General features: G+C 54.1%; 1 protein-coding gene across 1 annotated transcript in view; it reads right to left on the reverse strand.

Annotated features, from left to right (window-relative positions):
- GLP1R (glucagon like peptide 1 receptor) overlaps window positions 1–13,485 on the reverse strand; it is a 36,914-nt gene extending 23,429 nt beyond the window's left edge. Inside the window, exons 1-3 of the mRNA XM_040249049.1 lie at window positions 13,393–13,485; window positions 9,201–9,324; window positions 8,383–8,490 (exon numbers count right to left, since the gene is read on the reverse strand). Coding sequence (XP_040104983.1) covers window positions 8,383–8,490; window positions 9,201–9,324; window positions 13,393–13,485 — 325 coding nt within the window. The remainder of the gene's footprint in view (window positions 1–8,382; window positions 8,491–9,200; window positions 9,325–13,392) is intronic.
- Window positions 13,486–15,434: the final 1,949 nt, after the last annotated feature.

The following is a 15,434-nucleotide window of genomic DNA, read 5'->3' on the forward strand; positions in this document are numbered from 1 at the left end:
CCTGCCTCAGGGAGCCCCAGTCTGAGGGGACACAGCCCTGCCTCAGGAAGCCCCAGTCTGAGGGGAGACACAGCCCCGCCTCAGGAAGCGCCAGTCTGAGGGGAGACACAGCCCTGCCCTCAGGAAATTCTAACCTGATAGAGAAGACCCAGTCCTATTGTCAAAGATCACCTGATTTATCACTGAGGAAACCAGAATTGAAAGAGACACATGTACCCCAATGTTCATTGCAGCACTGTTTATAATAGCCAGGACATGGAAACAACCTAGGTGTCCATCAGCAGATGAATAGATAAGAAAGCTGTGGTACATATACACAATGGAGTATTACTCAGCCATTTAAAGGAATAAATTTGAATCAGTTCTAATGAGATGGATGAAACTGGAGCCGATTATACAGAGTGAAGTAAGCCAGAAAGAAAAACACCAATACAGTATACTGACACATATATATGGAATTTAGAAAGATGGTAATGATGACCCTGTATGCGAGACAGCAAAAGAGATACAGATGTATAGAACGGACTTTTGGACTGTGAGGGAGAGGGTGGGATGATTTGGGAGAATGGCATTGAAACATGTATACTATCATGTAAGAAACGAAGCGCCAGTCTATGTTCGATACAAGATACAGGATGCTTGGGGCTGGTGCACGGGGATGATCCAGAGAGATGATATGGGGTGGGAGGTGGGAGGGGGATTCAGGATTGGGAGCTCGTATATACCCATGGCAGATTCATGTCAATGTATGGTAAAACCAATACAGTATCGTAAAGTAAAATAAAGTAAAAATAAAATTTAAAAAAAATAAAAGGAATACATAGCTAATGGCAGAGATACAGTCCTTAGAGACCCTCTGTTCAAAGACAGGGAGAACTGGCTCCTCCCTTCAAGTAACTCCAAGTAGCCGGAGACGGAGGCTGTCCTCGGAGACCTCCCAGTCTGAGTGGGGAGCCCCTGTCCTCCAGGAGTTCCCCGTCTGAGAGAGGAAGGAAGCACAGTGCCTGACTTCAGAAATCAAGACTCTCACAGAAAGAAGAAGGTGCTTAGAAAGGAATAACATCAATGCGAGGAAGAGAGGTCACACACAGGCCCAGCAGAATTGGGGGCAGGGTGTCACTGTGCCCCTCACACCCTGCCTGGGCATCTGGTGCTGGAGCAACTGCCCTGGCAGGCCTCAGTGTCCACCATCCAAGGAGTGGGTTGGCTCGTGGCCCCAGGTTTGCAGTGAGGTCACAGCGATCGGGGCTTACTTGTGTCTGAAAGGAAATGTAAGTCTGACCCCAGAGCCAGGAGACCAGGGACAAAAGCAGGGAGAGATTTTGCACCGGGGGTTGGGGTGGGGGTGTCAAGGAGGGGACTGGGGGCCAGGACAAGTGTTAAAAGACTGAAAAGACTTCCCTGGTGGTCCAGCGGTTAAGAATCCGCCTACCAATGCAGGGGACACGGGTTCTACCCCTGGTCCAGGAAGATTCCACGTGCTGGGGAGCAACTAAGCCTCTGTACCACAACAACTGAGGCGACATGCCACAACTAAGGCTCAACACAGCCAAAAATAAATTTATATATATATATATTTTTAATTCTAAAGGAAAAAAGATTTTAAAGACCAGATTCCCCAGGTGTGGGAAGAAGGCTCAGTGTGAGGGAGAGAGACAGGCCCTGGCTGGCAGCGGCTGCTCAGAAGTTTCCAGGTGGAGAGGCAGCAGCAAGGACAGGTCTGCGCAGGGGGCTCATTAACACGCAAGTCTGACAGCAGCGGCGCCAGCCCAGGTCCACCCGCCAGGGTCCAGGAGGGACGCGCCATCGAGGCTGGGGCTGCATTTCCTAGTTCACAAACTGTCAACCCACCCATTGCTGTTATATGCCCGACATCATTTTAAGGGCTGGGGCAACCCTCTGCCTACATGGTCAGACACCTGTCAGTGGGACCTGTCAATGGGACCCTGGTCCCCTGAGCCAGTCCCCAGCTTGTAGCTCACTCTCTCCTTTCTCCCACTGCTCTTCAGAGACCCTGAGCAGGGTCCTGATTTAGGAGACAGAAGGTATCTAGTAATACCGTGGGGCTAAGTCAGCTTTTGGCATCACAGCTTCTGGAAGAACCTGTACTTTAAGAGACATCCCCCAGGAAAGAGAAACAAAAGCCTGAAAAATCTAATGGTGGGACTTCCTTCAGCAGGAGACGCCCCCCGACACAGGATGAACAAAATCAAAAGAGCATAAAGGCAGAGAAGGGGAGGCACCAGGTCTGATTTTAAGCGACTGGATGAGCCCCCAGACGTCTCTTTGATCTGCTGCATGAGTACCTAGAATTCTTCCCCAGGAGTTGAGTCATCTGATATGACAGCAACACCAGCCTTCAGGGGTAATGACCCCAGAGCAATGATGGAGATCTGGGCTGATTCCACGGGGTGTGAGACTGGTGTCAGAGACTTCTCTAAGCCCGTTTAGATGGGAGGAAGTGGGGAGAGGTGAGGAGGCAGAGGGGCCAGGGAAGGGAGAGGACCCAGCAGTGGAGCCCAAACCATGGAAGTACCACTGACCCAGGACGCAGCCTGCAGCAGTGTGATCCTAATAACACTCAACTCGCCACAGGGGCACAGGGTCTGGCAGCCAGGAGGCACACAAATGGATGCTTTCCTTCCTCTCTCTAGCCCTCTCTGCAGGCTGCACTCTCACAGAATCAGGTTTTGAGTACCTGCTGTATGCCTGATACCTGAGAACACCACAACCACCTTACAAGGTTAGGTACCGAGAATCCCATCTTACAGATGGAGAAACTGAGCCTCTAAGGCTGAATGACTAGCCCAAGATCATCCAGCCAGGGAGTGGCAGAATCAGGATCACAGCCCCTGGCCCTCTGCCTCTAGAGGCCAAAAGTCCAAGAGTCAGCACCCGAACTCGCTGCTAACAGTCCACCATGGCCACATGCCATTGGTCTGCCCTTCCTCTGGGCCTGGATTCACCAACCTTCTGCATCTTCCCAGCAGGTGCTCTTGGCAGTGTGGGCCCCCTGCACCCGGCCATTCCTGGGCTCTCTTCTCAGGGCGAGCTGGGAGGATGAGGAGGTGGTGGGGAGGTGGAATGTGCACAGATGTGTGTGTTACGAGCACAGTGTCAAGGGATCGCTGCATCCCTGCAAAGCTCAGTGAGCCTATGCAAATGCGTCTGTCAATTACCCTTCATTAGCAGCAAATATTAAAAGCCAGGACTGTTCCTGGCCCGGCTGTGGTCCCCAGGCACCCATCTTGGCTGGAGATGGGGTGGGTCAGGGCCCAGCCCAGCTTATCAGGCCAGCCTTATCTGGCCCAGGAGCTACTGGTATATCATAACCAGAAGCTTGGCTCTGGTCTTGTCAACACCAGGAGGCAGCTGGCCACGAGCCAGGAAGCCTAGGGAATATTTCATTAAGTCAGACCCTGGTGCTGGAAATAAAACCCCCAATTAAACACTTCCCCTCCCGGAAACTGCAGCGGCGTCCGTAATCAAGCTAACAGCCGCCCTTCCACGTGGACGCAGGCACTCAGGGCTGTGGAGAGGCGCTCATGAATCCATTAGATCCTGTACCCTGGCAACAGCAGTGACCAGCATGGACTCCTGGGCCCCCAGCTTCCAGGCCAGGATGCCGAGATTCAAAGAGGGCAGTCACAGGACCTCCCAGGAGTTCAGAAATGAGGGTCAAAGCCAGGGCTGGAACTAAAGGTGCCGGCTTGGACTCCGGGTGAGGGGCTGTGCCTCACATCAAGGACTAGAGGAAGACCTCAAGCTCAAATCCTGGTCCTGCCCTCAACCAGCTATGGGACCTGAGGCAGACTTCCCTGGGTCTCAGTTTCCTCATCTGTAAAATGGAAACCATGATAACTTCCCAGGTCGGTGGTGTGAAGACTAGAAGTGAAAGCATGTGAAATGCCTGGTAGCTGTGTGTGTGTGTGTGTGTGTGTGTGTGTGTGCGTGCGCTCAATCATGTCCAACTCTTTGCAACCCCGTGGACTGTAGCCCGCCAGGCGCCTCTGTCCATGGAACTTTCCAGGGAAGAATACAAGAGTGGGTTGCCGTTTCCTTCTCCAGGGGATCTTCCCGACCCAGGGTCGAACCCACGTCACTTGCGTCTCCTGCATTGGCAGGCGGATTCTTTACCACTCACGCCACCTGGGTGCCTGGCTGGCCTTCAGAACACAGTCACAGTGAAAGTCCTGCTCCTGCCCAACCCTGTCCACCCCCACCCTGGCCCCAATTCCTCAGAAGAGTGACCTTCACTGGGGCTGGGCTGGAACTTAGGACCCTGCCGCAGCTGAAATCCCTCCAGGACCAGCAGGGGGCCTCGGCTTCCTTCCACAACCCTGGCCTGATGCAAAAGCTCCTCCAGGGAGGCCCCTGTCAGAGTTACCAAGAATTGTGAGTTATAGGCTATTTTTAAAGCATTTTATGACTCTCCTATAATTAGAACCAAGCTCACAAACAGGTAGGGATCAGGAGAGGGTGCAGCTAATGAGACTGGAATGATTTGTAACGAGCAGCTCAGCTGCTGGCCGGGAAGCAAGGTTGCTGGAGGGCCCTCAGGTGGCAGCAGGCTCTTGGACACCACTCCAGCCTCTTGGTTTCCAGAGAGAAAATCTTGTGGACACAAGGCATCTCCTCTGAAGCCCTTCCTTCCCTGACTCACCTGCCCCCATCCTTTCTGTGCAATCCCCGGTTCTGAATTAGAGGGGTCTGCATTCAAGGACTTGGCTGGTGTCCCTGGGATGCTGTACAGTTCTGAGGCCTGGCCCCATTTCTGAGCCGGTGCCTAAACATCCTCTGCCCTGGAGGGCCTTCCTCCCCCTCATCCATCTCCATCCACCTGTTCTTTAAGGCCTGGCCCCAATGACACCTCCCTCTGGAAGCCTTCCTAATGCCACACTCCAGGCAGAAGCGGTGGCTCCAACCTCCCTCAGCACCACCTCCCAGGCTCCTGAGCAACCTCTTCAAGCCCCGTGGGAAAGTCACCCCTTCTCCCCAAAGCCCACACACTCACACACCTCTAAGGTCTCACTGACATCCCCAGCTCCTAACACAGACCTGCCCTGGGTAATTGTGTCGAATTTAATTATTTCTCGAGTCACTCATTCCTCTGCCCTGCCCTGCGCCCTAGAAGGCTGACCCCTGTGGACAGTATCACTTGAGTTCCCGGCCCTTTGCTGGGTTTAGCTAATGGGAGGCACTGGCAGGAGGTAGGAAGACAGTTGGAAAGAGAGGCTGGGTATTTCTCCCTTGCTCCCTTTTTGCCTTGATTCTGAGGTTCTGGCAGTGGTTTTTGCCCCTCTGTGATCATGGCCCTGTCCTGCTGGTGGCCTCTCCATCACCATGACCTCCAGCTGTCATGAGGGCACCACAGCCCTGTTCCTGCCCCACTGGGACCTAGGGATACTAAGGCTTCCCACTCTTATAGTCCTTGGTGCTTTACCTCCCTTGTTGTTTAATTGCTAAGTTGTGCCTGACTCTGTAACACCATGAACTGTAGCCCGCCAGGCTTCTCTGTCCATGGGATTTCCTAGGCAAGAATACTGGAGTGGACTGCCATGCCCTCCTCTAGGGGACCTTTCCAATCCAGGGATTGAACCTGTGTCTCCTGCATTACAGGCAGATTCTTTACTGCTGAGCCACCAGGTGAACCCAGACCAACCTCTGAAGTGGTCCCTCTATCAGGTTCTTTTGAGATTCCCAGCTGAGTGTGTTTTCTCCCAGGACATTGACTAAGATCTGCTCCTCTTTCTTCTTCACACTCCTAATTCCCACTACAACATTTTCACTTAGGGCACTCCCTTGATTAGCCCAAGAAAGTTTCAGAACTGCTCCTTCCCTCCTCCCCCATGCCCTGGGAGGGGGTGAGGGAAGCCCCCCGTGCCAGCTTCTGCCAAGGGGACATCCAGGACAGGCCAGAGACAGCAATTATGTTGCAGGAACCCAGGGTGGGTATCTCTGTGGGTCCTTGACTCAGAGAGAGGGGAGAGGGAGGCAGAGTCTGTGATCCCAAGGGTCAAAAAAGGGAGTGAGTTAGGTTGGTCAAAAAAGGAAGTGAGGTGGGGAGCTGGGGGCGGGGGTGGAGGCTGGCAGGGGGCCTGTGCAGTGGCTGTTATCTTCATGGAGAAAGCAATAAAACCATGTTCGCTCATAAATGGGCACCACCAGGACCTATTTCCTGCTCAAATAAAATTAAAGGTGATTGATGGAGCTGAGAGCAGCAGGCAGAGCTGGGGTGGCTTAGTGCTGAGTGATGGGCCCTGTCCTGTGCCTGGCTCCCCGGGGTCTAGAGGACCAGCCAGCCAGCCAGTCCCAAACCTTTAGGGGGGCCGAGAACCGTGTGTATTGAGGGAAGCGGAGAAGACAAGTCAGGTGGGTGGAAAAAGTTAACAGAAACCATTTTTTAGGAATTTGAAATCCTCCCAACACCCCCATCACCTAGCTATATCCCCCCTCCCACATGATGTCCAGAGGCACAGAGAGGTCTAGAAGTTCAGTCAAGCTCACACAGCCACTTGGAACAGTGTGAGGCAGAAACATAAGATTTCATCTCCAGGGAGAAGGCAAGCAGTTCACTGCCCTCCCTGGGGGTGGTCCAGCCAGCAGAGGCCCAGGTCACTCCCCTGTCTCCATGCCCAGACCCACACGCACAGGAACACACATGTGCCCGCACACTGGAGGAAGCCTGGTGCAGAAATGACACACGCTTAATCTGAACCAGATCCTGGGTTGATTCATGGGTCTGCTATTCACTCACTGTGAGAGCTTGGAAAAGTCATTTAGTATCTCTGGGCCTCAGTTTCCTCCTCTGTAAGAGGGGAGGGTCATCGGAGTACTAGATGAAGTATTCTTGGAGTACTCGGAGCTCTGAAAGATTGTTGTGAGGATTAAACGACTGTAGGTACATGAAGTGCTTATGGAAGAGCTGCTTGAAGGGCACTGGGCCTCTCTGTCTCACCCATGTGCCTGCCTCTTTCCAGCCCAGGCTCTCAGCATGCACCTCAGGGTGGCGGGGCATACCAGGAGGGGACAGCAGGAGAGAGAGTCCTCAGGACTCCGGCTGGGGCTTTGTCTGACCTCTATCCCGTGTTCTGAGCTGAAGCTGACGCCAGGCCCTGCCAGGTGCCCTGATGTTCCACAAAGCAGCCGCCTCCTCCAGGAAGCGCACCGGCTTCCCACAGCATGACCTTCGTCTCACACCTGCTTCTGGGACAGTTTCTGCTTGGTCTCAGACCCCTTCCATGCACTGTCATTAAGAGCACAGGCTGCCTTCAAATCCTGGCCCTGCCATGGACCACGTCATCTAGAGTGAGTGGCATAAACTTTCTGGGGACTCGGTTCCCCTATCTGTATTACAAGCATACTGGGGGGTTGTTGTAAAGATTACATGAATACTTGCCTTTTAGGGCAGGATGAGGCACAAAGCAGGCACTGAATCAGTATCGTTATTATAAGACAGTATCTTTTCTCCCTTCCTGAGACTGTGAGCTCTCTGAGGCAAGGGTGCTTGTCTCCTGGGACACACAGGGCGGGGGGCGGGGGGGGGGCACACAGTCTCCCCCTCCAGTCAGAGCTCCCTCTGCAGTCTCTGTAGGTCTCTGCACCCCAAAGCCCCTCTCACCTACCCAATCACACCCTTCCCACCACAAAGTGTCCCCTACAGGCAGGAGTGAGCTGGGGAGGGCTGGAGGACAATCCTACTAAGGCCTGATCACCACTGCCTGGGTTCCTGTGAGCAGTGAACCCCTTGAAAAGTCAGGAGGTGGCTCCAGGGCACTATGAGGTAAGCGTTAGTCACTCAGTCATGTCTGACTCTTTGCAACCCCATGGACTGCAGCTGGACAGGCTTCCCTGTCCATAGCATTTTCCAAGTGAGAACACAGGAATGGATTGCCATCCCCTTTTCCAGGGCATCTTCCCAACCCAGGGATCGAAACTGTTTCTCCTGCACTGCAGGCAGATTCTTTACCATCTGAGCCACCAGGGAAGTGGGGCACCTACAAACACATGCATACACACACAGAGCAATGACACCTCAAACCACCCCCACCCCAAGGACCCAGGAACCGTGCCTGCCTGATTCCTGATTACTAGATGCAAGCGGGCGCTCACGTTTCTTTCTTAAGTCAGAGCCCCATGCTTTCCCCATAGCCACCTGCCAGAACAAGCCTCAGGCCCAGGTTATACCTGATACCACTCCCTACCGCTCCCCACCCCCAAGGAAAGGTAGGCAGACCACCATGAGGAGGCCTAAAGACCTCCGGGAGTGGGTAGACTGTGTCTCAGTGGAAAGGAAGCAGCAAGCACCCTATGCCAACTCCACCCCAACCCGAGCCTCCCCGACACCGGGGAGGGGAGGTCCATGTGGGGAAGGGGACTCACCGCTGCTGGCCCAGGGTAGGTACCAGGGGCAGCTGACATTCACAAAGGAGCCTGGTGACCCATCCGGCCAGCAGGCATAGTCATCGAAGGTCCGATTGCAGAAGAGGTCTGGTGCAGGGGGAAGGCGTTTAGTCCAAGCCTGGCTGGGGCACTTTCTGCTTCCCCCTGCTCCCCACTGGGGAGGCTACCCAGCAGAAAGTTCCCAGCCTAGCATGTTCCCACCCAACAGGCACCACTTAGCAGCAGTGGGACTTGGAGCCAAGTACTTAAGGTCTCTGTTTTCTCATCTGTAAAATGGGGTTGATTTCCCAGCCCACAGGGCTGTGCAGGGACAAACAGCATAGGCAGCAAAGATATCAGAGCATAATAAGTGCTTAATAAACAATCTTCATGGCCTTTTCTGAAATTCCACACCTCCTGTGACCGGGACGGTGCCTCAGTACCTCTCCAGCCCGGGATCACTTCCTCAGGTGACTGGGTCAGGACCACAGGTCAGGAACAGAGAGGCCTGTCTGGCTTCAATCCTCTATTCTTTAAAACAGCCCACACGAGCCCCCTAAACGTTAATTACTGTAAGTACGTGAGTGGGGCCTCCAGCCTGGGCATAAGCCGGGAGGCGCTGAGGACACAGAATGGAATGGCCCGGTGTCAGCTCCAGGGGGGCCCTGGCGAGGGGTACAGCGGCTACATGGCTGTGCCCCAGGGCATAGGGCAGATGCAGGTCCTAGGCATAGGCAGAGGCAAGGGATGCCAAGCCAGCTTGGGGGGCCTCCAGTGGCTCTGGGGAGCTGCTGGGTGGTGGCCCTGCCTGCTCTCACCTGTGGCCGGAGGCGGGGCCTCGGTCAGGAAGCGCTGGCACTGGCGACGGTACTCTCGCCATTTCTGCACGGTCTCCGAGAGGGACACGGTGGCGCCCTGGGGAGAAGAAAGAAAAAGGGGCCCCTTGGGTCCAATTCAAGTCTATTTTACCCTCTGCCCCCACACACTTGATTTCTTGATCTTTAGGAGATCTTAGGGCCCCAAATCCCACAGGCTTTGGCCATCTTTGCAAGGGGGTGACAACCCAATGAGGGGCTCCAGTGGATGTTTTTTCAGAGCATACCTTGCTGCTAAGTCACATCAGTCGTGTCCAACTCTGTGCGACCCCATAGACGGCAGCCCACCAGGCTCCCATGTCCCTGGGGTTCTCCAGGCAAGAACACTGGAGTGGGTTGCCATTTCCTTCTCCAATGTAGTAAAGTGAAAAGTGAAAGGGAAGTCGCTCAGTCGTGTCCGACTCTTCGAGATCCCATGGACTGCAGCCCACCAGGCTCCTCTGTCCACGGGATTTCCCAGGCAAGAGTACCAGAGTAGGTCACCAGTGCCTTCTCCGAGCATACCTTGAGGTGTAGTAAATGTCCAACCCATGGCTACTGAACGGACGCTGTTGGGGTGAGTGGAGGAGGGGGAGGGGAGAGCGTGTGTGTCTCATTCATGGTTTCATCTGCCCCCACACAGCAGAGATTTCCTGAAGGCCCTGGGGTTCGTGACTGCCCCGGGCTCCTTTCCAGTGCCATCAACCTGCCTGTGAAGTTCGCACACTTTCATCCACCATTCTAGAAGGGGACACGTAGGCTCAGAGTGGGAGAGGGGCTCAGTCAAGGTCACACAGCACTCCAAGGAGCAGAGCTAAGGCTAGGACCTAGAGCCTCCCAGATCAGTGACTGTTGGAGCAGTGGATGATGTGGGCTGCGGTGGGATTCAATGCTGCAGACCTTGGTACTATTTCCCACTACCACAGGGGTCCCGAACCTCCGGGACCTAATGCCTGATCATCTGAGGTGGACCTGATGTAATAATAGAAATAAAGTGCACAGTAATTGTAACACACCTGAATCATCCTGAAACCATCCCCCCCAGCCCGAGTCTGTGGAAAAACTGTCTTCCACAAAACCGGTCCCTTGTGCCAAAAAGGTTGGGGACCCCTGCTCTAGCGTCCCTCCTACAAAATGCAATCATGTTATCTGGGAGGTCAACACAAGCCTGCACTGTCTCCTAGCACAACAACATGGGTCAAACATCAGCCCAGCTCTATCAACTGGAGAAGGAGAAGTCTTGAGAACATGGGGTGAAGGGGTCAGAAAAGTTCCAGGACACAGAGATCAGGCCTGCATTGGGAGGGGCCCCCCTATCTGTGAGCAGGGGGATAAGAAGCTCCACTTTCAGATAAGGTAACACAACTGGCTTTTAGACAGACCTAAGCAGATGCCCCCAAGAGAGAATTATCCATTCCCAGACACTGTAGTGTACTTCCTTTACATATGTCTTGGGGCTATGTTTCTTTTTTATTTGTATTTCTTCCTGAACAGGCTTAAGATTCTAAATATTCTTCACTTAGAGGCTGCAGACACACAAATGACCAGGGAGCCCCTTGGATAAAATTTAGGACCTATACATAATTTAAAACAAAATTTCACTTTTTAAAATCACAACAATAAGCATTTGTGCTAAAATTGAAACAGCTTCCTTTGGGGAGCTTGCATCCTTGACTGGTGGTACCCTAAGCACACTGGATCTGGTGTCTGGGTAATCTTGCCCAGATTTAAGCTGAGTTGTGGTTTATAACAGGGATCCCCAGTTTCTGAGATCTAATGCCTGATGATTTGAGGTGGAGTTAATGTAATAATAATAAAAATAAAGTGCACAATAAATATAATGCACTTGTGGGTGTGTTAAGTCGCTTCAGTCATGTCTGACCTTTTGCCACCCTATGGACAAGTTCCTCTGTCCATGGGATTCTCCAGGCAAGAATCCTGGAGTGGGTTGTTGTGCCCTCCTCCAGGGGAACCTTTCCGACCCAGGGATCGAACTCCAATCTCTTATATCTCCTGCATTGGCAGGCAGTTTCTTTACCACTAGCGCCACCTGGGAAGCTTGAGTCATCCCAAAACCATCCCCTCACCGTGGTAAAACTGTCTTCCACAAAACCAGTTCCTGGTACCAAAGAGGTTGGGGACCGCTGGTTTATGAGACGCTTCCATAAAGACACAGGTTTTCTTGGGCTCATCCCTGGCTGCCTAGGAAGCTCTGGGGAAGGGGGGAAACAAGCTTGCTTGAGCCCCACCCACACTCTTAGAGTAACTGTGCTGAGACCACAGGTGGAGATATCTGAGAGAGTCCTCTTCTGAGGGCAAAGGTCAAGTGTATTTGTAAAAAAAAAAAAAAAAAGAACAAGAAATAAAACCCAACAGCAAAGGCAGTATCACGATTTTAGCTACAACTGAGGGGCCCAAACAGTTTTCATTAAAGCCAGTCCTGGTGGCTCAAACCCCCAGACTCGCTTTCCTTCTCCTCCTGCCCCTGAAAATGGCAGCTGCTGGTGGTTGGGACAGGGAGACTGGGAAGAAACCCCACTCCATCTCTCCTTCCAGGAGGAAAGCAGGCAGGAAGCAAGGTCACCACTGGGAACTGGGGCAGAAGGTGTGTCGGGGCAGGGAGTGAGAACGGGGAAGCTCGTGGAAGCCAGAAGTCTGGGGGTGGAGGTGGGGAGTGGGGTTAAAGGGTAAGGACAACACCAGGAAGGCCAGGCTGGCCACCAACCTCCAAGGAACTTGGAGGCAGAGGCAGCCCTGTTACTTGCTCTGAGCAGAGCTTTGGACAAGAAACTATCTTCAGACTGGGGCTCCCTGAGGGCAGGGCTGTGTCTTCCCTCAGACTGGGGCTCCCTGAGGCAGGGCTGTGTCTCCCCTCAGACTGGGGCTCCCTGAGGACAGGGCTGTGTCTTCCCTCAGACTGGGGCTCCCTGAGGCTGGGCTGTGTCTCCCCTCAGACCGGGGCTCCCTGAGGACAGGGCTGTGTCTCCTCTTAGACTGGGGCTCCCTGAGGCTGGGCTGTGTCTCCCCTCAGACTGGGGCTCCCTGAGGACAGGGCTGTGTCTTCCCTCAGACTGGGGCTCCCTGAGGCAGGGCTGTGTCTCCCCTCAGCTGGGGCTCCCTGAGGCTGGGCTGTCTCCCCTCAGACTGGGGCTCCCTGAGGACAGGGCTGTGTCCCCTCAGACTGGGGCTCCTCGAGAACAGGGGCTGGGTCGCCCCCTCAGATAGAGCGCTTCCTGACAACAGGGTTCATTGCCATCTTCCTGCACCAGTTGAAGTTCTCCAAATACTGCTCACTTCCGCCCCACCTCTCCCCAGTCAAACACACAAACTACCAGACCTCTGGCCTCTCCCCACCTGGTGTTTATGGAAGTAATACTGTGCCAGGCTCTGGGTGGCAGGTCTGATGGAGGGACATGGGGAACACAAAGATGAGGGCAGAGCCCCTGCCTGAGAGAATCCGCAGGCTCCTTGGGGGTGGGGTGGGGACAAATGCTCTTCAGGACACAGCAGAGAAGGCAGGTGACACTGCTCAGGTTGAGGCGGAACTCGGGGCAGACCCGAGAGTTCTGGCGGGGTCAGGGGGCCCTCTGGGGGCTGCGAGTGGGGGTTAAGTAGGGGATCTGTGGGGAGAGATTGGGCCCAGCAAGGGCAGAGGGTGGGCATTTCAGCAGGGGGGCCCGGCCGGAACAAAGTGGCAGAGGTGGGACACTACAGCTCCAGGGAGCAAGCCAAGGACAGCTACGGACCGCTGTTCAGGAGAATCTTCTCAGGACCCGGGGCAGCTGGGAGGCTCTGGCCTGGAACAAGGCTGAGGTTACTCGGTGTGGCCAGGCCCGGGGCCCAGGGGAGAACGGTTACACAGAGATGCGTGAATAGCCCTGGCATTGGGAGCAGAGCCAGGCCTGACCCTGGCTCCCTCATATATTGATTTTCTGACCTTGTCCAAGAGTTTTAACTTCCAACCTGAACTCACACCTGCACAGACTGGAAATAACCATAGTCCCTCCCTCCTCATGAGCATTAAGTGAGTTGATGCTGAAGGGCCCCAGTACGTGGAAAACTCAGTCAACAACAGCTGTCCTGGATTTCTGCTGTTGATGGGAGAAAGCAAAGCGTGGTCCGGGCAGCCAGGCTTCCCGGGGAATCAGGGTCCTACCCCTCCTTCATTTCTAGGATCAACAAACTCCTGGCAGGAGGAAACAAACATATTTTCATGCCAGGACCGATCATTCAGCTTAATTCGTGGCATCTTCCAGCTGCAAACGTAGCCAATAGCAAAGCCTCCATGCCTTACAGCAAGCAGGAAACTGCAAGGAGGGGCCTGGTCCTGCCCACTGGCCGCCCCTCACCCCCGCCCCGCCGAACCCGGCCCGCCCCATTTCATCCCCGTTTGATGTGAGGTCCTGCCCTAGGCCTGGAGAGGAGGGGCTGCAGGGGCTGGGTGGTAGAGAGGATTCAGTGATGGAAGCCCTGCCCCTCACAGGCTGCAGAGCTGGCTGGAGATGGGGCACTTGACGGGCCTGGGTGAGGGCAGGCTGGCAGTTTTTAGAATCAGGACTCACCAGGTGTTATGGGCATTCTCTGCATGGGGGTGAAGGCAAATGGGGGCAATGCCTGGGGTGGAGGTCACAGTAAGGAGGGGGCATCTCTCAGATTCACGAGTTTGGGGAGGAAGCAGGAGGTGAAAAAGAAAAGGCCAGGAGGGAGCACTGGACAGACAGTCACAGGTCCTGGGCATAAATCCCAGTTGTCTGTTAATGTGGGACTGATGGGACAAATTTTAAACTTCTGGGGCCTCAATTTCCTCATCTGTAAAACGGGCACATCACTCTTCTCTAAGAATTCTAGGACAGTTCCAGCAAGATAAAGTAGCGAAAAGCTTTAGGAGTTATCCAGCCCTGTATGAATGGGCAGTGTTCTAAGGAGGAAGAGCAGGGAGAGAAGGATGCAGAGCGGGTGGTTGCTCTCGAGGTGAGGGACTCTCCAACACCCTGGGAGGGCACACCTCCAAACACTGGCTGCTAACCTGAAGAATTCCTCCAACAGCTTCCTGTCTCAGTATGAATAAGTGCATCAGATTCCTTCCTTCTCCGGGAACCTTTTTGACTAAAGGGAAGGAGGAAAAAGAGGCCTCTGAGGTGGGGAAAATGGGAGAGGAAAAAGAGGGCTCCAGTGGCAACTCTGGGGTCTACCAACTGGTGCAGCCCTGCATCTTCCCCAAGGCAGGACCCCTGGCCTCATCTTCTCTGCCCAACTTCCAGAGCTCAGCCATCACCGACGGCCTCTGAGACCTGCAGGGATGGGGCTGCTGGTCCCTGCGCTCTTGGTCCCATTTCTTTTTCCTTAAAGACTCCAGATGCACGAGCAGAGGGGCAGGGAAAGGAAGACCATACACACATTCTCACATGCACAGACGCCTCCCAGGGACACACTGCCACACACACTATCACACATGCCGTGGAGCACATGCTTACACACTAAGATGTGACAGAGCCTCTCTCCCACACACGAACACACAGACGGTCAAGTACACACACAGAGACCCCTTGGTTGACATGTACTCAAGTCACACTGTCACACACATAGATACAGAGAAAGAGTCACACGTTCTGCCACAAGCACACTATTTCTCACCCACACACGGACACACACTGACAGACACCCATTCACACTCTAAGAGGTCATACACACACACACACACCCCTCCCCACAGATGCAGTATCACACTTGGAGTCAAACAGGCACACTGTCAGATACACAATGACACGCTGAGATGTTTCAGACACAGGGACTCACAGGCGGGAAGTCACAGAAGGTCACGTGAATGCAGAGGAGAAACAGGGGTTCATACAACCCCTTTCCCCCCCGACCCTCTCTCTTTATGTCTCTCTCTGTCTCTTTCTCTATCTCTGTACCTCCTCATCTCTCTCTCATACACCGGGAGGAACCTAATCAGGCGCAGCCCGCCACTAAGAAAGAGCCTACTTCTCTTCAGAGCCAGGCATCCGAGGGCAGGATGTGGTTTCTTGGTATCTCCTGCTCTGATCCCCACTGGAGGCCATTTCTGGGAGGAAGTCCAGCTCAAGAACGAAGTTGCACGCTGACCGTGGCGTCCGCTGGACTCCCTCCTCCTTCACTAGAGGGGCCCCCACCCCCAGCCTTCTTCCACCACCCTGGAGAAGGCTTCCAGATGTCCGA

The sequence above is a fragment of the Oryx dammah genome, unplaced genomic scaffold, assembly GCF_014754425.2.
Source record: "Oryx dammah isolate SB20612 unplaced genomic scaffold, SCBI_Odam_1.1 HiC_scaffold_11, whole genome shotgun sequence".
Classification (NCBI taxonomy): domain Eukaryota; kingdom Metazoa; phylum Chordata; class Mammalia; order Artiodactyla; family Bovidae; genus Oryx; species Oryx dammah.